The sequence below is a fragment of the Rattus norvegicus genome, chromosome 5 (assembly GCF_021556685.1).
Source record: "Rattus norvegicus strain SHRSP/BbbUtx chromosome 5, alternate assembly SHRSP_T2T, whole genome shotgun sequence".
NCBI classification, from domain to species: Eukaryota; Metazoa; Chordata; class Mammalia; order Rodentia; family Muridae; genus Rattus; species Rattus norvegicus.
Window position 1 is genome coordinate 43616682 of NC_141538.1, and position 22898 is coordinate 43639579.

Below are 22898 nucleotides of genomic sequence, written 5' to 3' on the forward strand. Positions count from 1 at the left end.
CTGATGAAGAAAATGTCCCTAAAGAACAATCTGAGGGAGAGAGGTATTTGCCAATTAGATTCTTTCTTCCCAAATGACTTTTGTTTCTGTCAAGTTGACAAAAATTAATCAGAACAATTGATACCTTGTCAGCTTTACATAGATACTCATCACTGTTAAAGCAAGACCTTTTCCTTTCTTGTTTCTCCCTAAGATCGCATGTTAATATCACAATATAAAACAGTATAACTTTAGCAGTCCCACTTAAAATTTCAGAATCTTAAAATATCCATCTCTTTAAAACTCCAAAGTGTCTCAGCTATGGGCTCCTGTAAACTAAAAAATTACTTACATACTTAACTTCCAAAGGAGAAAAACCAGAGCACATTAACAATCAGATCAAAGCAGAACCAAGCACCAGTCATGTAACTCAATGTCCAAGAAAGATCTTGAACTCATTCAGTATCTTCTGAGCTTCAAGGAGTTTGAACAGCTATCCTACTCTGGCTCTGTCATACAGAACACACACAAGGCAGACTCCATAACTGCCATAGTCCTTGCTGGTCATCTCACAGCACCGGCATCTTAAATGGAGTATTCACTACAACCGAGGCTGCACCCTCATCTATAGCCTTCTGGCCTCTCTTCAGGGACTCTGACCCGCCACATGATCCCAAGCCTCAATTTCCTTCCATGAAGACGGGTAATGAACGTATAACAACAGTCAGGTATCAAGAGAGAACTGTACACATGACATAATTTAGAACTAATATATTAGTTTATACATATGAATCAAAAAGCATAAAATGTATTATTTACTAACCACTACAAAAATGTGTGGTAACTGTGTATAATAGCTTCCTGCCTTAGTTTACTAAGACATAAACTTTTACTAGGCTAACCTTGAATCTGTATCCACCATCCTCTTTTGCCTTTATTTGTTTGTTTCACTCAATGTATGGTGTTTCTGCTTCTTCTTCTTTTTTTTTTTTTTATTAACTTGAGTATTTCTTATATACATTTCGAGTGTTATTCCCTTTCCCGGTATCCGGGCAAAAGTCCCCCTCCCCCCTGCCCCCTCCCCCTCCCATTCCTTATGTGTATTCCCCTCCCAACCCTCCCCCCATTGCCGCCCTCCCCCCAACAGTCTAGTTCACTGGGGGTTCAGTCTTAGCAGGACCCAGGGCTTCCCCTTCCACTGGTGCTCTTACTAGGATATTTATTGCTACCTATGAGGTCAGAGTCCAGGGTCAGTCCATGCATAGTCTTTAGGTAGTGGCTTAGTCCCTGGAAGCTCTGGTTGCTTGGCATTGTTGTACATATGGGGTCTCGAGCCCCTTCAAGCTCTTCCAGTTCTTTCTCTGATTCCTTCAACAGGGGTTCTATTCTCAGTTCAGTGGTTTGCTGCTGGCATTCGCCTCTGTATTTGCTGTATTCTGGCTGTGTCTCTCAGGAGCGATCTACATCCGGCTCCTGTCGGTCTGCACTTCTTTGCTTCATCCATCTTGTCTAATTGGGTGGCTGTATATGTATGGGCCACATGTGGGGCAGGCTCTGAATGGGTGTTCCTTCAGTCTCTGTTTTAATCTTTGCCTCTCCCTTCCCTGCCAAGGGTATTCTTTTTCCTCATTTAAAGAAGGAGTGAAGCATTCACATTTTGATCATCCGTCTTGAGTTTCGTTTGTTCTAGGGATCTAGGGTAATTCAAGCATTTGGGCTAATAGCCACTTATCAATGAATGCATACCATGTATGTCTTTCTGTGATTGGGTTAGCTCACTCAGAATGATGTTTTCCAGTTCCAACCATTTGCCTACGAATTTCATAAAGCCGTTGTTTTTGATAGCTGAGTAATATTCCATTGTGTAAATGTACCACATTTTCTGTATCCATTCCTCCGTTGAAGGGCATCTGGGTTCTTTCCAGCTTCTGGCTATTATAAATAAGGCTGCGATGAACATAGTGGAGCACGTGTCTTTTTTATATGTTGGGGCATCTTTTGGGTATATGCCCAAGAGAGGTATAGCTGGATCCTCAGGCAGTTCAATGTCCAATTTTCTGAGGAACCTCCAGACTGATTTCCAGAATGGTTGTACCAGTCTGCAATGCCACCAACAATGGAGGAGTGTTCCTCTTTCTCCGCATCCTCGCCAGCATCTGCTGTCACCTGAGTTTTTGATCTTAGCCATTCTCACTGGTGTGAGGTGAAATCTCAGGGTTGTTTTGATTTGCATTTCCCTTATGACTAAAGATGTTGAACATTTCTTTAGGTGTTTCTCAGCCATTCGGCATTCCTCAGCTGTGAATTGTTTGTTTAGCACTGAACCCCATTTTTAATAGGGTTATTTGTCTCCCTGCGAAATAACTTCTTGAGTTCTTTGTATACTTTGGATATAAGGCCTCTATCTGTTGTAGGATTGGTAAAGATCTTTTCCCAATCTGTTGGTTGCTGTTTTGTCCTAACCACAGTGTCCTTTGCCTTACAGAAGCTTTGCAGTTTTATGAGATCCCATTTGTTGATTCTTGATCTTAGAGCATAAGCCATTGGTGTTTTCTTCAGGAAATTTTTTCCAGTGCCCATGTGTTCCAGATGCTTCCCTAGTTTTTCTTCTATTAGTTTGAGTGTGTCTGGTTTGATGTGGAGGTCCTTGATCCACTTGGACTTAAGCTTTGTACAGGGTGATAAGCATGGATCGATCTGCATTCTTCTACATATTGACCTCCAGTTGAACCAGCACCATTTGCTGAAAATGCTATCTTTTTTCCATTGGATGGTTTTGGCTCCTTTGTCAAAAATCAAGTGACCATAGGTGTGTGGGTTCATTTCTGGGTCTTCAATTCTATTCCATTGGTCTATCTGTCTGTCTCTGTACCAATACCATGCAGTTTTTATCACTATTGCTCTGTAATACTGCTTGAGTTCAGGGAGAGTGATTCCCCCTGAAGTCCTTTTATTGTTGAGGATAGTTTTAGCTCTCCTGGGTTTTTTGTTATTCCAGACTAATGTGCAAATTGTTCTGTCTAACTCTTTGAAGAATTGGATTGGTATTTTGATGGGGATTGCATTGAATCTGTAGATCGCTTTTGGTAAAATGGCCATTTTTACTATATTGATCCTGCCAATCCATGAGCATGGGAGATCTTTCCATCTTCTGAGGTCTTCTTCAATTTCTTTCTTCAGTGTCTTGAAGTTCTTATTGTACAGATCTTTTACTTGCTTGGTTAAAGTCACACCGAGGTACTTTATATTATTTGGGTCTATTATGAAGGGTGTCGTTTCCCTAATTTCTTTCTCGGCTTGTTTCTCTTTTGTGTAGAGGAAGGCTACTGATTTATTTGAGTTAATTTTATACCCAGCCACTTCGCTGAAGTTGTTTATCAGCTTTAGTAGTTCTCTGGTGGAACTTTTGGGATCACTTAAATATACTATCATATCATCTGCAAATAGTGATATTTTGACTTCTTCTTTTCCGATCTGTATCCCCTTGACCTCCTTTTGTTGTCTGATTGCTCTGGCTGGAACTTCACGAACTATATTGAATAAGTAGGGAGAGAGTGGGCAGCCTTGTCTAGTCCCTGATTTTAGTGGGATTGCTTCAAGTTTCTCTCCATTTAGTTTAATGTTAGCAACTGGTTTGCTGTATGTGGCTTTTACTATGTTCAGGTATGGGCCTTGAATTCCTATTCTTTCCAGGACTTTTAACATGAAGGGGTGTTGAATTTTGTCAAATGCTTTCTCAGCATCTAATGAAATGATCATGTGGTTTTGTTCTTTCAGTTTGTTTATATAATGGATCACGTTGATGGTTTTCCGTATATAAAAGCATCCCTGCATGCCTGGGATGAAGCCTACTTGATCATGGTGGATGATTGTTTTGATGTGCTCTTGGATTCGGTTTGCCAGAATTTTATTGAGTATTTTTGTGTCGATATTCATAAGGGAAATTGGTCTGAAGTTCTCTTTCTTTGTTGGGTCTTTGTGTGGTTTAGGTATAAGAGTAATTGTGGCTTCATAGAAGGAATTCGGTAGTGCTCCATCTGTTTCAATTTTGTGGAATAGTTTGGATAATACTGGTATGAGGTCTTCTATGAAGGTCTGATAGAATTCTGCACTAAACCCGTCTTGACCTGGGCTCTTTTTGGTTGGGAGACTTTTAATGACTGCTTCTATTTCCTTAGGAGTTATGGGGTTGTTTAACTGGTTTATCTGTTCCTGATTTAACTTCGGTACCTGGTATCTGTCTAGGAAATTGTCCATTTCCTGCAGATTTTCAAGTTTTGTTGAATATAGGCTTTTATAGTAAGATCTGATGATTTTTTGAATTTCCTCTGAATCTGTAGTTATGTCTCCCTTTTCATTTCTGATTTTATTAATTTGGACGCACTCTCTGTGTCCTCTCGTTACTCTGCCTAAGGGTTTATCTATCTTGTTGATTTTCTCAAAGTACCAACTTTTGGTTCTGTTGATTCTTTCTATGGTCCTTTTTGTTTCTACTTGGTTGATTTCAGCTCTGAGTTTGATTATTTCCTGCCTTCTACTCCTCCTGGGTGTATTTGCTTCTTTTTGTTCTAGAGCTTTTAGGTGTGCTGTCAAGCTGCTGACATATGCTCTTTCCTGTTTCTTTCTGCAGGCACTCAGCGCTATGAATTTTCATCTTAGCACAGCTTTCATTGTGTCCCATAAGTTTGGGTATGTTGTACCTTCATTTTCATTAATTTCTAAAAAGTCTTTAATTTCTTTCTTTATTTCTTCCTTGACCAGGTTATCATTGAGTAGAGCATTGTTCAATTTCCACGTATATGTGGGCATTCTTCCCTTATTGTTATTGAAGACCAGTTTTAGGCCGTGGTGGTCTGATAGCACGCATGGGATTATTTCTATCTTTCTGTACCTGTTGAGACCTGTTTTTTGACCAATTATATGGTCAATTGTGGAGAAAGTACCATGAGGAGCTGAGAAGAAGGTATATCCTTTTGCTTTAGGATAGAATGTTCTATAAATATCCGTTAAGTCCATTTGGCTCATGACTTCTCTTAGTCTGTCTACGTCTCTGTTTAATTTCTGTTTCCATGATCTGTCCATTGATGAGAGTGGGGTGTTGAAATCTCCCACTATTATTGTGTGAGGTGCAATGTGTGTTTTGAGCTTTAGTAAGGTTTCTTTTACGTATGTAGGTGCCCTTGTATTTGGGGCATAGATATTTAGGATTGAGAGTTCATCTTGGTGGATTTTTCCTTTGATGAATATGAAGTGTCTTTCCTTATCTTTTTTGATGACTTTTAGTTGAAAATTGATTTTATCTGATATTAGAATGGCAACTCCAGCTTGCTTCTTCTGACCATTTGCTTGGAAAGTTGTTTTCCAGCCTTTCACTCTGAGGTAGTGTCTGTCTTTGTCTCTGAGGTGTGTTTCCTGTAGGCAGCAGAATGCAGGGTCCTCGTTGCGCATCCAGTTTGTTAATCTATGTCTCTTTATTGGGGAGTTGAGGCCATTGATGTTGAGAGATATTAAGGAATAGTGATTACTGCTTCCTGTCGTATTCATATTTGGATGTGAGGTTATGTTTGTGTGCTTTCATTCTCTTTGTTTTGTTGCCAAGACGATTAGTTTCTTGCTTCTTCTAGGGTATAGCCTGCCTCCTTATGTTAGGCTTTACCATTTATTATCCTTTGTAGTGCTGGATTTGTAGAAAGATATTGTGTAAATTTGGTTTTGTCATGGAATATCTTGGTTTCTCCATCTATGTTAATTGAGAGTTTTGCAGGATACAGTAACCTGGGCTGGCATTTGTGTTCTCTTAGGGTCTGTATGACATCTGTCCAGGATCTTCTGGCCTTCATAGTTTCTGGCGAAAAGTCTGGTGTGATTCTGATAGGTCTGCCTTTATATGTTACTTGACCTTTTTCCCTTACTGCTTTTAATATTCTTTCTTTATTTTGTGCGTTTGGTGTTTTGACTATTATGTGACGGGAGCTGTTTCTTTTCTGGTCCAATCTATTTGGAGTTCTGTAGGCTTCTTGTATGCCTATGGGTATCTCTTTTTTTAGGTTAGGGAAGTTTTCTTCTATGATTTTGTTGAAGATATTTACTGGTCCTTTGAGCTGGGAGTCTTCACTCTCTTCTATACCTATTATCCTTAGGTTTGATCTTCTCATTGAGTCCTGGATTTCCTGTATGTTTTGGACCAGTAGCTTTTTCCGCTTTACATTATCTTTGACAGTTGAGTCAATGATTTCTATGGAATCTTCTGCTCCTGAGATTCTCTCTTCCATCTCCTGTATTCTGTTGGTGAAGCTTGTATCTACAGCTCCTTGTCTCTTCTTTTGGTTTTCTATATCCAGGGTTGTTTCCATGTGTTCTTTCTTGATTGCTTCTATTTCCATTTTTAATTCCTTCAACTGTTTGATTGTGTTTTCCTGGAATTCTTTCAGGGATTTTTGTGACTCCTCTCTATGGGCTTCTACTTGTTTATTTATGATTTCCTGGAATTCTTTCAGGGATTTTTGTGACTCCTCTCTATGGGCTTCTACTTGTTCAATTATGTTTTCCTGGAATTCTTTCAGGCATTTTTGTGATTCCTCTCTGTAGGCTTCTACTTGTTCTCTAAGGGAGTTCTTCATGTCTTTCTTGAAGTCCTCCAGCATCATGATCAAATATGATTTTGAAACAAGATATTGCTTTTCTGGTGTGTTTGGATATTCCATGTTTATTTTGGTGGGAGAATTGGGCTCCGATGGTGCCATGTAGTCTTGGTTTCTGTTGCTTGGGTTCCTGCGCTTGCCTCTCACCATCAGATTATCTCTAGTGTTACTTTGTTCTGCTATTTCTGACAGTGGCTAGACTGCCCTATAAGCCTGTGTGTCAGGAGTGCTGTTGACCTGTTTTCCTGTTTCTTTCAGCCTGTTATGGCGACAGAGTGTTCTGCTTTTGGGCATGTAGTTTTCCCTCTCTACAGGTCTTCAGCTGTTCCTGTGGGCCTGTGTCTTGAGTTCACCAGACAGGTCACTTGCAGCAGAAAAGTTGGTCTTACCTGTAGTCCCGAGGCTCAAGTTTGCTTGCGGGGTCCTGCCCAAGAGCTCTCCGTGGCAGCAGCAACCAGGAAGATCTGTGCTGCCATTTCCGGGAGCTTCAGTGCACCAGGGTTCCAGATGGCGATTGGTGTTTTCCTCTGGTGTCCGAGATGTGTATGCAGAGTGCAGTCTCTTCTGGTTTCCCAGGCGTGTCTGCCTCTCTGAGGGTTTACCTCTCCCTCCCACAGGATTTGGGTGCAGAGAACTGTTTATCCGGTCTGTTTCCTTCAGGTTCCGGGGTGTCTCAGAGGCAGTGGTCCTGCCGCTCCTGGGCCCTCCCCCACGGGAACCCAGAGGCCTTATACAGTTTCCTCTTGGGCCAGGGATGTGGACAGGGGTGGGCAGTGTTGGTGGTCTCTTCCGCTCTGCAGCCTCAGGAGTGCCCACCTGACCAGGCGATGAGGTCTCTCTCCCACGGTGTCTGGGAGTAGAGAGCTGCTGCGGGCCGGGATCCGCGGGTCTTGAGTATTTCTTATATACATTTCGAGTGTTATTCCCTTTCCCGGTTTCCGGGCAAACATCCCCCTCCCCCCTCCCCTTCTTTTTGGGCGTTCCCCTCCCCATCCTCCCCCCCTTGCCGCCCTCCCCCCAACAATCTAGTTCACTGGGGGTTCAGTCTTAGCAGGACCTAGGGCTTCCCCTTCCACTGGTGCTCTTACTAGGATATTCATTGCTACCTATGAGGTCAGAGTCCAGGGTCAGTCCATGTATAGTCTTTAGGTAGTGGCTTAGTCCCTGGAAGCTCTGGTTGCTTGGCATTGTTGTACCTATGGGGTCTCGAGCCCCTTCAAGCTCTTCCAGTTCTTTCTCTGATTCCTTCAACAGGGGTTCTATTCTCAGTTCAGTAGTTTGCTGCTGGCATTCGCCTCTGTATTTGCTGTATTCTGGCTGTGTCTCTCAGGAGCGATCTACATCCGGCTCCTGTCAGCCTGCACGTCTTTGCTTCATCCATCTTGTCTAATTGGATGGCTGTATATGCATGGGCCACATGTGGGGCAGGCTCTGAATGGGTGTTCCTTCTGTGTCTGTTTTAATCTTTGCCTCTCTATTCCCTGCCAAGGGTATTCTTGTTCCCCTTTTAAAGAAGGAGTGAAGCATTCACATTTTGATCATCCATCTTGAGTTTCATGTGTTCTAGGCATCTAGGGTAATTCAAGCATTTGGGCTAATAGCCACTTATCAATGAGTGCATACCATGTGTGTTTTTCTGTGATTGGGTTACCTCACTCAGGATGATATTTTCCAGTTCCAACCATTTGCCTCAGAATTTCATAAAGTCATTGTTTTTGATAGCTGAGTAATATTCCATTGTGTAGATGTACCACATTTTCTGTATTTATTCCTCTGTTGAAGGGCATCTGGGTTCTTTCCAGCTTCTGACTATTATAAATAAGGCTGCGATGAACATAGTGGAGCAGGTGTCTTTTTTATATGTTGGGGCATCTTCTATTTTAGTTCTAAATGCCATATTTGTCCTAATTGTTCTAAGGCATACATCTCAAATTCTACTGGATCAGAAAAAGAGACTGAACAATATTATAATTTAAAAACTGTTTTTAGTGTATGAGTGTTTTGTCTGCATGTCTGTCTGTGCACCTCTTATATGCCTCATGCCCACAGAGGCTAGAAGAAGGTACTGCATCCCCTAGGAATAAAGTTAGAGATGCTTGTGAGGTACCGTATGGGTGTTGGACATTGATCTGGGCTCTCTAAATATCATCCAGAGTTCTGAACCATTGAACCATCTCTCCAGACCTGAATACCATACCTTTTAATAATCAGCTAAAGAAAATTTAGAGGAAAGGTAAACCTCACACTCTTCAAGATGTAAATGCTATTTTCTCTGTGAAATGTTATGCTGGTGGTCCCTGGTGACTGTGCTCCACTCTTTCATGTGGTTTTCTGCTTCTACCATAACTCTCAAACCTTCTTGAGACTTTAATACTGTTGGGCTGCCTATTTTTAGAGGTCAGCTTGAAGCAAGATACAGTCGTCTGAGAGGAGGAACCTCAATTGAGAAAATGTCAGTGAGATCAGGCTGTGGGCAAACCTGTAGGGCATCTTACTAATTAGTGTTTGTTGTAGTTGGGTCAGCCCATTTTAAGTGGTTCCACCCCAGGGGTTGGGGTCCTGAGTTCCATAAGGAAGTAGGGTGAGAAATGCTTGGAGAGCAATCCAGTAAGCATCAGTCCTCCACATCAGCTCCTGCCTTCAAGTTGCTGCTCTATTTTGCTTCCTGACCTGACTGATTTCTACGATGAACGGTTATATGGAAGAGTGAGAAAAATAAATCATTTCCTCCCCAAGTTGCATTGGGTCATGGTGTTTCACCACAGCAGTCTAACTTATACAGAAATTGGTACCAGGAGTGGGATAGTGCTATGACAGACCTGACCATGTGGTTTTTAGGTGGACTGTAGAGGGGCTTTGGAACTTTGGGCTGCAAAAGCCATTGAGCAGTGAGAGCTTGGTCAGCTGCTCTGTGGGAGGTTGGAATATAAGAGCATTCAGAGAAACACAGACATTGGAAGCCTGACTTATGAAGTTTCAGAGGAACACAAAGATCCTACTGGGCCATCTGTGTTAAGAATCAGTGGCATCTAGTCAGCTGCAGCTGAAGAGTCAGTCATAACTGACAAAAGACCAGAACTATCAAAGCAAAACCTTTGCTTTGCAAAAACAATGGATGCTGGTCTGTTGGGGCTGCAGAGTCCACTGTAATTAGAAGAGACCAGCATCTTTAAAGTCTTTTGGGAAATTTTCCTCACAGTCAGCACACAGAAGCTGTGTTCTAGAGGCAGCCAAGGCTGTATCTCATGCTGAATAACTTGCCATTTTAAGAGTCACTAGGGTGTACTAGCTTGTAAGGCATGAGGCAATCCCGGAGAGCAGTTGAGACATGTCACTGTGTGATGGGGCTGAAGTCCCTAAGGAGAATACAGGAGAGACTATTGGTGAAAAGTGCATCCTACTTGCAGCAGGAGACCCCAGAATTTGGAGACACCAATACCATGGAGGAATCTCCAAGGACAACAGCAGTCATGGAACAGAGATGGCCTAAGCCTTCCAGACAAGCTGTGTATACTGTCGCAAGCCCTTGGGAGGAACCCAGAAAACTGTGAATCCCAGAAGTTTGACATTGAGATTTATACTGTTGGACATTTATTTTGCTTCGTTCAGATTATGACTGTGTCCTGGTTCTTCCTTCTTGGACTAACAAAGTATTTATTATTGCTTTTACAAAAGGCCACCATCGAGAGTCTTGGAACTGTTAAAAAGGTTTTGGAGATTTAGAAGCTGGATTTTAGAGAGACTTTGCCTTTTAAAAGATACTGGATATTTTAAAGATACTAAATTTTTGAAGTGTTTGAATTTATAAATACTATAGGACTTTTAAGTTTGTAATGTTTTATATTGTGATATTTACCTATATGAGTCTTAGGGATAAACCAAAAGTGAAAGGTTATTATTAAATAGTGCAGTCAAGTTGACAAGAGTCCAATTGTGCTCACTATTTTAATGTCAGCTAACACAAGTACAGTCATCTAAGTGAAGAGAATTATAATTAAGAAAATGGCTTTATAATATCAGGCTGCAGACAAGCGAGTGTATAGGATATTTTCTTAATTAGTGATTGATGGGGGAGGAACTCAGCCCATTGTGAGTGGAGCCACTACTGAGCTGGCCCAAGTTCTATAAGAAATTCAGGTGAGTAAGCCATGGACAATAAGACTGTAAGCAACATTCTTTCATGGCCTTTACATCAGCTCCTGCCTTAGGTTCCTGCCCTATTTGAATTCCTGATCTGACTGCCACCTATGATGAACTGTAGTGTAAACATTTTCCTTCCCAACCTGCTTTTAGTCATGGTGTTTCATCATACCATAATAACCCTAACTAAGAGTTTTGATTTTATTCTTTGTAGCTAGGGGTCTTGTTCACTATACCACTAGGCTATAGCTCTTGCCCTTGTTCGACTCTTGATTTTTAGACAATAAAGCCACAATTGGGTCATGGAGCTTAAGTGATAACTAGAATTCAACTAACTGTTCCTCTTTTCCCTATGACAGTACTTTGGATCATGAAAAACCAATCTTCACAACCACATAATTGGGATTAAAAATGCTATGTTTCTGGATAACACTAAAAATCAAATGCCTCTACTCACCAATATGTCAGTTATAAAATTAGAAAGATGTGAATTTTTTAACATTAAAATCAGCATAATGTACAGCAAGAAACCATATCCACTGAAGATAGGTTCCTTTGGTTGAGCAGTTAATAAGCAAAGCATTTGTATCACCTTCGGCACCGTACCTGTCCTGTGTATGCAAACTCCAGAGCCTGTTTTAAGCCCAAGCTGGTCACACCATGCAAATTTACTTCATCAGCTCCACTTTCCACCATACAAAGACTGAACATTGCCTGAAATGAGGAAAGTAAAAAAAAAGACTGAATAATGGGATCTAAAAAGAAAGAGTGAAAGACAATATCCTAGAAAAATGAGGAAAAAATAGAACTTTTCAGTTAAAATGTAATTTTGGTTTCTGAAACACTTCCACAAGGCTTCATTTGCACAATCCTCTGCACCCATCTGATAGCTAAACAATTAAAATAAACATATACACACACATGTACACATACATATATACACATATACACACATGCACACACATGTGTATCCACACACATACATGTGCACACATGCATACATAGACATGTACACATAATGCACATGCACATACACACATGTACACATATATGCATACACACACTGTACACATACACGCACACACACTGAACATTCTGCCCAATGGATGTGAAGTCAAGTCTCTTCTGATGTTTTTGTCTTTATAATCTTGCTTCTCTTCTCATATTGAACAATCCTTTCCTTGTTCTGTTTCAGTTACCAACAGCCAAACATTGTTTGACAACTTAAATGCAAAATACTGAAAATGGGAAAACCATCAATGTGATCCATTATATAAACAAACTGAAAGAACAAAACCACATGATCATTTCATTAGATGCTGAGACAGCATTTGACAAAATTCAACACCCCTTCATTATAAAAGTCCTGGAAAGAATAGGAATTCAAGGCCCATACCTAAACATAGTAAAAGTCATATACAGCAAACCAGTTGCTAACATTAAACTAAATGGAGAGAAACTTGAAGGAATCCCATTAAAATCAGGGACTAGACAAGGCTGCCCACTCTCTCCCTACTTATTCAATATAGTTCTTGAATTTCTAGCCAGAGCAATCAGACAACAAAAGGAGGTCAAGGGGATACAGATCGGAAAAGAAGAAGTCAAAATATCACTATTTGCAGATGATATGATGGTATATTTAAGTGATCCCAAAAGTTCCACCAGAGAACTACTAAAGCTGATAAACAACTTCAGCAAAGTGGCTGGGTATAAAATTAACTCAAATAAATCAGTAGCCTTCCTCTACACAAAAGAGAAACAAGCCGAGAAAGAAATTAGGGAAACAACACCCTTCATAATAGACCCAAATAATATAAAGTACCTCGGTGTGACTTTAACCAAGCAAGTAAAAGATTTGTACAATAAGAACTTCCAGACTCTGAAGAAAGAAATTGAAGAAGACCTCAGAAGATGGAAAGATCTCCCATGCTCATGGATTGGCAGGATTAATATAGTAAAAATTTTACCAAAAGCGATCTACAGATTCAATGCAATCCCCATCAAAATACCAATCCAATTCTTCAAAGAGTTAGACAGAACAATTTGCAAATTCATCTGGAATAACAAAAAACCTAGGATAGCTAAAACTATCCTCAACAATAAAAGGACTTCAGGGGGAATCACTATCCCTGAACTCAAGCAGTATTACAGAGCAATAGTGATAAAAACTGCATGGTATTGGTACAGAGACAGACAGATAGACCAATGGAATAGAATTGAAGACCCAGAAATGAACCCACACACCTATGGTCACTTGATTTTTGACAAAGGAGCCAAAACCATCCAATGGAAAAAAGATAGCATTTTCAGCAAATGGTGCTGGTTCAACTGGAGGTCAACATGGAGAAGAATGCAGATCGATCCATGCTTATCACCCTGTACAAAGCTTAAATCCAAGTGGATCAAGGACCTCCACATCAAACAAGACACACTCAAACTAATAGAAAAAAAACTAGGGAAGCATCTGGAACACATGGGCACTGGAAAAAATTTCCTGAACAAAACACCAATGGCTTACGCTCTAAGATCAAGAATGGACAAATGGGATCTCATAAAACTGCAAAGCTTCTGTAAGGCAAAGGACACTGTGGTTAGGACAAAACAGCAACCAACAGATTGGGAAAAGATCTTTACCAATCCTACAACAGATAGAGGCCTTATATCCAACATATACAAAGAACTCAAGAAGTTAGACCGCAGGGAAACAAATAACCCTATTAAAAATGGGGTTCAGAGCTAAACAAAGAATTCACAGCTGAGGAATGCCGAATGGCGGAGAAACACCTAAAGAAATGTTCAACATCTTTAGTCATAAGGGAAACGCAAATCAAAACAACCCTGAGATTTCACCTCACACCAGTGAGAATGGCTAAGATCAAAAACTCAGGGGACAACAGATGCTGGCGAGGATGTGGAGAAAGAGGAACACTCCTCCATTGTTGGTGGGATTGCAAACTGGTACAACCATTCTGGAAATCAGTCTGGAGATTCCTCAGAAAATTGGACATTGAACTGCCTGAGGATCCAGCTATACCTCTCTTGGGCATATACCCAAAAGATGCCCCAACATATAAAAAAGACACGTGCTCCACTATGTTCATTGCAGCCTTATTTATAATAGCCAGAAGCTGGAAAGAACCCAGATGCCCTTCAACAGAGGAATGGATACAGAAAATGTGGTACATCTACACAATGGAATATTACTCAGCTATCAAAAACAACGACTTTATGAAATTCGTAGGCAAATGGTTGGAACTGGAAAACATCATCCTGAGTGAGCTAACCCAATCACGGAAAGACATACATGGTATGCACTCATTGATAAGTGGCTATTAGCCCAAATGCTTGAATTACCCTAGATGCCTAGAACAAATGAAACTCAAGACGGATGATCAAAATGTGAATGTTTCACTCCTTCTTTAAAAGGGGAACAAGAATACCCTTGGCAGGGAATAGAGAGGCAAAGATTAAAACAGAGACTGAAGGAACACCCATTCAGAGCCTGCCCCACATGTGGCCCATACATATACAGCCACCCAATTAGACAAGATGGATGAAGCAAAGAAGTGCAGACCGACAGGAGCCGGATGTAGATCACTCCTGAGAGACACAGCCAGAATACAGCAAATACAGAGGCGAATGCCATCATTAAACCACTGAACTGAGAATAGGACCCCCGTTGAAGGAATCAGAGAAAGAACTGGAAGAGCTTGAAGGGGCTCGAGACCCCATATGTACAACAATACCAAGCAACCAGAGCTTCCAGGGACTAAGCCACTACCTAAAGACTATACATGGACTGACCCTGGACTCTGACCTCATAGGTAGCAATGAATATCGTAGTAAGAGCACCAGTGGAAGGGGAAGCCATGGGTCCTGCTAAGACTGAACCCCCAGTGAACTAGACTGTCGTGGGGAGGGCGGCAATGGGGGGAGGATGGGGAGGAGAACACCCATAGGGAAGGGTAGGGGGGAGGGGGATGTTTGCCCGGAAACCAGGAAAGGGAATAACACTCGAAATGTATATAAGAAATACTCAAGTTAATAAAAAAAATAAATAAAAATAAAAAAATAAACCATGAACCAATATAAAAAAAATACCGAAAATGAACCACACATTGTGCCCAATAGTGTTATGACATTCCTAGTGTGCATCCTTTCTCCACTGCTTCCATGAAATGTGTTCTACCTACCCATTAGTCACTTAGGAGCCGTTCAGTTAACACATCAATTGGCAGTGAATCACAGACCAGTCTAAAGCAGGCTGTAACATCTCTATCAGTAGCTTCCCTCCATCACATCATTTAAGCAACTATATCATCTCACACATAATGATACTTAAATATGTGGTACACTAAAATATATTGAGAGGCACATTATTATATTGTTGTACCTGTCCTAACAGAAAGATTAACAAGCCCTTATCACAACTAACTAAAAAGCACTCATAAATAGTAAAAGAACTGTGGGAGGTATGACAACCTCTAATTTCAAGTAGTACTACAAAACTATCATAATCAAAAGACCATGGTATTGGCTCCAAACCAGACATATTGATCAACGGATTCAACTGAAGACTCAGACATAAATCTACACACCTAGGGACACCTGATTTTCAACAAATGGTGTTGGCCAAAATGTGTAGCTGCATGTAGAAGAATGTAAATACATCCATAATTATCACCCTGCACAAAACTCAACGTCACACAGATCTGACCTCTACATAAAACAAGACACACTGAACCTGATAGCAGAGAAAGTTGGGAACAGCCTTCAAATCATCTGTAAGAGAAGAGGTTATGAAGAATACTGTTAGCACAGGCACTAATGTTGACAATTAATAACTGGGACCTCATGAAACTGAAAAGCTCTGTAAGGGAAAGGATACCATCATTCAAACAAAGGGGCAGCCTACAGAGTGGGAAAAGATTTTTACCAACACCACATCTTGTAGAGGACTAACTTCAAAAACATAAATAAATTTAGATATCATGAATCAATCCAATTTTAAAATGGGGCACAAATCTAAAGAACTCTCAATAGAAGAAACTCAAATGGCTGAGAAACAAAGAAATATTCAACATCTTTAGCCATCAAGGAAATGCAAATAAAAGCTACTGTGAGACTCATCCCTTTCTTGATTGCTAAGATCAACAAAAAAGTGACAACTCATGGTAGTGAGGATATAGAGCAAAGAGAAACACTATTTATTGCTGGTGGGAATGCAAACTTTTTCAGCCCTGATGGAAATCGGTGTGGCAATTATTCAGGAAGATTGTACTCAATATATCCCAGTATCCAACTATACCACTCTTGGGTATATACCCAAGACACTTTATCCTGCCACAAAAGCATTTGCTCAAGCATCTTCATTGCCACTCCATTCATAATAGCTCAAACTAGAAACAACCTAGATGGAAAAAAAGAAAATGTGGTACATTTATACAGTGGACTATTTAAAATGACACTATGAAATTTGTGGGTAAATGAGTGGAACCAGAAAAGCCATTCCAAGCAAAGTATCCAGGACCCAGACAGACAAATATGATATATACACTTACATGTAGTTATTAGTTATAAAATCAATGATGACCAAGCTACAGTTAATATAAACATAGAGGGTGGGTATAGAGTAAGGGATTAGGGGACATATATATCTTATGAGGTAAAGGAAACAGAACATACAGTTATTTATTGGGAGAGGGCTTCCAGGGAAAATCAGGTGGGGTATGAGAAGGGTAAAAGAACAACATGGAAATTCATGGAGTGTCAACTACAGTCAAGTGCCATTTAAGGTGTAGTATAGAAACTGAATACATAGAAGCTTCTTAAAATATGTACATATATGGTGTTTACCGGAAGTCCCACACCCGCGGATCCCGGCCCGCAGCAGCTCTCTGCTCCCAGACCCGGTGAGAGAGAGACCCAACCGCCTGGTCAGGTGGGCACTCCTGAGGCTGCAGAGCGGAAGAGACCACCAACTCTGCTCACCCCTGCCCACATCCCTGGCCCAAGAGGAAACTGTATAAGGCCTCTGGGCTCCCGTGGGGAAGGGCCCAGGAGCGGCAGGACCCCTGTGCCTGAGACACCGCCGGAACCTGAAAGAAACAGACCGGATAAACAGTTCTCTGCACCCAAATCCCGTGGGAGGGAGAGCTAAACCTTCAGAGAGGCGGACAAGCCTGGGAAACCAGAGGTGACTGCTCCCTGCACACACATCTCGGACGCCAGAGGAAAAAGCCAAAGACCATCTGGAACCCTGGTGCACTGAAGTTCCCGGAAGGGGCTGCACAGGTCTTCCTGGTTGCTGCCACTGCAGAGAGCCCGTGGGCAGCACCCCACGAGCGAACCTGAGCCTCGGGACCACAGGTAAGACCAAATTTTCTGCTGCAAGAAAGCTGCCTGGTGAACTCAAGACACAGGCCCACAGGAACAGCTGAAGACCTGTAGAGAGGAAAAACTACACGCCAGAAAGCAGAACACTCTGTCCCCATAACTGACTGAAAGAGAGGAAAACAGGTCTACAGCACTCCTGACACACAGGCTTATAGGACAGTCTAGCCACTGTCAGAAATAGCAGAACAAAGTAACACTAGAGATAATCTGATGGCGAGAGGCAAGCGCAGGAACCCAAGCAACAGAAACCAAGACTACATGCCATCATCGGAGCCCAATTCTCCCACCAAAACAAACATGGAATATCCAAACACACCAGAAAAGCAAGATCTAGTTACAAAATCATATTTGATCATGATGCTGGAGCACTTCAAGAAAGACATGAACACACTTAGGGAAGCACAGGAAAACATTAATAAACAAGTAAAAGCCTACAGAGAGGAATCGCAAAAATCCCTGAAAGAATTCCAGGAAAACACAATCAAACAGTTGAAGGAATTAAAAATGGAAATAGAAGCAATCAAGAAAGAACACATGGAAACAACCCTGGATATAGAAAACCAAAAGAAGAGACAAGGAGCTGTAGATACAAGCTTCACCAACAGAATACAAGAGATGGAAGAGAGAATCTCAGGAGCAGAAGATTCCATAGAAATCATTGACTCAACTGTCAAAGATAATGTAAAGCGGAAAAAGCTACTGGTCCAAAACATACAGGAAATCCAGGACTCAATGAGAAGATCAAACCTAAGGATAATAGGTATAGAAGAGAGTGAAGACTCCCAGCTCAAAGGACCAGTAAATATCTTCAACAAAATCATAGAAGAAAACTTCCCTAACCTAAAAAAAGAGATACCCATAGACATACAAGAAGCCTACAGAACTCCAAATAGATTGGACCAGAAAAGAAACACCTCCCGTCACATAATTGTCAAAACACCAAACGCACAAAATAAAGAAAGAATATTAAAAGCAGTAAGGGAAAAAGGTCAAGTAACATATAAAGGGAGACCTATCAGAATCACACCAGACTTCTCGCCAGAAACTATGAAGGCCAGAAGATCCTGGACTGATGTCATACAGACCCTAAGAGAACACAAATGCCAGCCCAGGTTACTGTATCCAGCAAAACTCTCAATTAACATTGATGGAGAAACCAAGATATTCCATGACAAAACCAAATTTACACAATATCTTTCTACAAATCCAGCACTACAAAGGATAATAAATGGTAAAGCCCAACATAAGGAGGCAAGCTATACCCTAGAAGAAGCAAGAAACTAATCGTCTTGGCAACAAAACAAAGAGAATGAAAGCACACAAACATAACCTCACATCCAAATATGAATATAAAGGGAAGCAATAATCACTATTCCTTAATATCTCTCAATATCAATGGCCTCAACTCCCCAATAAAAAGACATAGATTAACAAACTGGATACGCAATGAGGACCCTGCATTCTGCTGCCTACAGGAAACACACCTCAGAGACAAAGACAGACACTACCTCAGAGTGAAAGGCTGGAAAACAACTTTCCAAGCAAATGGTCAGAAGAAGCAAGCTGGAGTAGCCATTCTAATATCAAATAAAATCAATTTCCAACTAAAAGTCATCAAAAAAGATAAGGAAGGACACTTCATATTCATCAAAGGAAAAATCCACCAAGATGAACTCTCAATCCTAAATATCTATGCCCCAAATACAAGGGCACCTACATACGTAAAAGAAACCTTACTAAAGCTCAAAACACACATTGCACCTCACACAATAATAGTGGGAGACTTCAACACCCCACTCTCATCAATGGACAGATCATGGAAACAGAAATTAAACAGTGATGTCGACAGACTAAGAGAAGTCATGAGCCAAATGGACTTAACGGATATTTATAGAACATTCTATCCTAAAGCAAAAGGATATACCTTCTTCTCAGCTCCTCATGGTACTTTCTCCAAAATTGACCATATAATTGGTCAAAAAACGGGCCTCAACAGGTACAGAAAGATAGAGATAATCCCATGCATGCTATCGGACCACCACGGCCTAAAACTGGTCTTCAATAACAATAAGGGAAGAATGCCCACATATACGTGGAAATTGAACAATGCTCTACTCAATGATAACCTGGTCAAGGAAGAAATAAAGAAAGAAATTAAAAACTTTTTAGAATTTAATGAAAATGAAGATACAACATACCCAAACTTATGGGACACAATGAAAGCTGTGCGAAGAGGAAAACTCATAGCGCTGAGTGCCTGCAGAAAGAAACAGGAAAGAGCATATGTCAGCAGCTTGACAGCACACCTAAAAGCTCTAGAACAAAAAGAAGCAAATACACCCAGGAGGAGTAGAAGGCAGGAAATAATCAAACTCAGAGCTGAAATCAACCAAGTAGAAACAAAAAGGACCATAGAAAGAATCAACAGAACCAAAAGTTGGTTCCTTGAGAAAATCAACAAGATAGATAAACCCTTAGCCAGACTAACGAGAGGACACAGAGAGTGCGTCCAAATTAACAAAATTAGAAATGAAAAGGGAGACATAACTACAGATTCAGAGGAAATTCAAAAAATCATCAGATCTTACTATAAAAACCTATATTCAACAAAATTTGAAAATCTTCAGGAAATGGACAATTTCCTAGACAGATACCAGGTATCGAAGTTAAATCAGGAACAGATAAACCAGTTAAACAACCCCATAACTCCTAAGGAAATAGAAGCAGTCATTAAAGGTCTTCCAACCAAAAAGAGCCCAGGTCCAGACGGGTTTAGTGCAGAATTCTATCAAACCTTCATAGAAGACCTCATACCAATATTATCCAAACTATTCCACAAAATTGAAACAGATGGAGCACTACCGAATTCCTTCTACGAAGCCACAATTACTCTTATACCTAAACCACACAAAGACACAACAAAGAAAGAGAACTTCAGACCAATTTCCCTTATGAATATCGATGCAAAAATACTCAATAAAATTCTGGCAAACCGAATTCAAGAGCACATCAAAACAATCATCCACCATGATCAAGTAGGCTTCATCCCAGGCATGCAGGGATGGTTTAATATACGGAAAACCATCAACGTGATCCATCATATAAACAAACTGAAAGAACAAAACCACATGATCATTTCATTAGATGCTGAGAAAGCATTTGACAAAATTCAACACCCCTTCATGATAAAAGTCCTGGAAAGAATAGGAATTCAAGGCCCATACCTAAACATAGTAAAAGCCATATACAGCAAACCAGTTGCTAACATTAAACTAAATGGAGAGAAACTCGAAGCAATCCCACTAAAATCAGGGACTAGACAAGGCTGCCCACTCTCTCCCTACTTATTCAATATAGTTCTTGAAATTCTAGCCAGAGCAATCAGACAACAAAAGGAGATCAAGGGGATACAGATCGGAAAAGAAGAAGTCAAAATATCACTATTTGCAGATGACATGATAGTATATTTAAGTGATCCCAAAAGTTCCACCAGAGAACTACTAAAGCTGATAAACAACTTCAGCAAAGTGGCTGGGTATAAAATTAACTCAAATAAATCAGTTGCCTTCCTCTATACAAAAGAGAAACAAGCCGAGAAAGAAATTAGGGAAACGACACCCTTCATAATAGACCCAAATAATATAAAGTACCTCGGTGTGACTTTAACCAAGCAAGTAAAAGATCTGTACAATAAGAACTTCAAGACACTGAGGAAAGAAATTGAAGAAGACCTCAGAAGATGGAAAGATCTCCCATGCTCATGGATTGGCAGGATTAATATAGTAAAAATGGCCATTTTACCAAAAGCAATCTACAGATTCAATGCAATCCCCATCAAAATACCAATCCAATTCTTCAAAGAGTTAGACAGAACAATTTGCAAATTCATCTGGAATAACAAAAAACCCAGGATAGCTAAAGCTATCCTCAACAATAAAAGGACTTCAGGGGGAATCACTATCCCTGAACTCAAGCAGTATTACAGAGCAATAGTGATAAAAACTGCATGGTATTGGTACAGAGACAGACAGATAGACCAATGGAATAGAATTGAAGACCCAGAAATGAACCCACACACCTATGGTCACTTGATTTTTGACAAAGGAGCCAAAACCATCCAATGGAAAAAATGGTGCTGGTCCAACTGGAGGGCAACATGTAGAAGAATGCAGATCGATCCATGCTTATCACCCTGTACAAAGCTTAAGTCCAAGTGGATCAAGGACCTCCACATCAAACCAGACACACTCAAACTAATAGAAGAAAAACTAGGGAAGCATCTGGAACACATGGGCACTGGAAAAAATTTCCTGAACAAAACACCAATGGCTTACGCTCTAAGATCAAGAATGGACAAATGGGATCTCATAAAACTGCAAAGCTTCTGTAAGGCAAAGGACACGGTGGTTAGGACAAAACGGCAACCAACAGATTGGGAAAAGATCTTTACCAATCCTACAACAGATAGAGGCCTTATATCCAAAATATACAAAGAACTCAAGAAGTTAGACCGCAGGGAAACAAATAACCCTATTAAAAAATGGGGTTCAGAGCTAAACAAAGAATTCACAGCTGAGGAATGCCGAATGGCTGAGAAACACCTAAAGAAATGTTCAACATCTTTAGTCATAAGGGAAATGCAAATCAAAACAACCCTGAGATTTCACCTCACACCAGTGAGAATGGCTAAGATCAAAAACTCAGGTGACAGCAGATGCTGGCGAGGATGTGGAGAAAGAGGAACACTCCTCCATTGTTGGTGGGATTGCAGACTGGTAAAACCATTCTGGAAATCAGTCTGGAGGTTCCTCAGAAAATTGGACATTGAACTGCCTGAGGATCCAGCTATACCTCTCTTGGGCATATACCCAAAAGATGCCTCAACATATAAAAGAGACACGTGCTCCACTATGTTCATTGCAGCCTTATTTATAATAGCCAGAAAATGGAAAGAACCGAGATGCCCTTCAACAGAGGAATGGATACAGAAAATGTGGTACATCTACACAATGGAATATTACTCAGCTATCAAAAACAACGAGTCTATGAAATTCGTAGGCAAATGGTTGGAACTGGAAAATATCATCCTGAGTGAGCTAACCCAATCACAGAAAGACATACATGGTATGCACTCATTGATAAGTGGCTATTAGCCCAAATGCTTGAATTACCCTAGATCCCTAGAACAAACGAAACTCAAGAAGGATGATCAAAATGTGAATGCTTCACTCCTTCTTTAAATGAGGAAAAAGAATACCCTTGGCTGGGAAGGGAGAGGCAAAGATTAAAACAGAGACTGAAGGAACACCCATTCAGAGCGTGCCCCAATTGTGGCCCATACATATACAGCCACCCAATTAGACAAGATGGATGAAGCAAAGAAGTGCAGACCGACAGGAGCCGGATGTAGATCACTCCTGAGAGACACAGCCAGAATACAGCAAATACAGAGGCGAATGCCATCATTAAACCACTGAACTGAGAATAGGACCCCCGTTGAAGGAATCAGAGAAAGAACTGGAAGAGCTTGAAGGGGCTCGAGACCCCATATGTACAACAATACCAAGCAACCAGAGCTTCCAGGGACTAAGCCACTACCTAAAGACTATACATGGACTGACCCTGGACTCTGACCTCATAGGTAGCAATGAATATCGTAGTAAGAGCACCAGTGGAAGGGGAAGCCATGGGTCCTGCTAAGACTGAACCCCCAGTGAACTAGACTATGGGGGGAGGGCGGCA

At 40.8% G+C, this 22898-nt stretch overlaps 1 protein-coding gene across 6 annotated transcripts in view; it reads right to left on the reverse strand.

The window, feature by feature from the left end:
* Klhl32 (kelch-like family member 32) overlaps nucleotides 1-22898 on the reverse strand; it is a 249043-nt gene that overhangs the window by 122268 nt on the left and 103877 nt on the right. For all 6 annotated transcript variants that reach the window (NM_001431162.1, NM_001431163.1, NM_001431161.1 and 3 more), the window contains 1 exon segment: nucleotides 11367-11474. In NM_001431162.1, coding sequence (NP_001418091.1) covers nucleotides 11367-11474 — 108 coding nt within the window.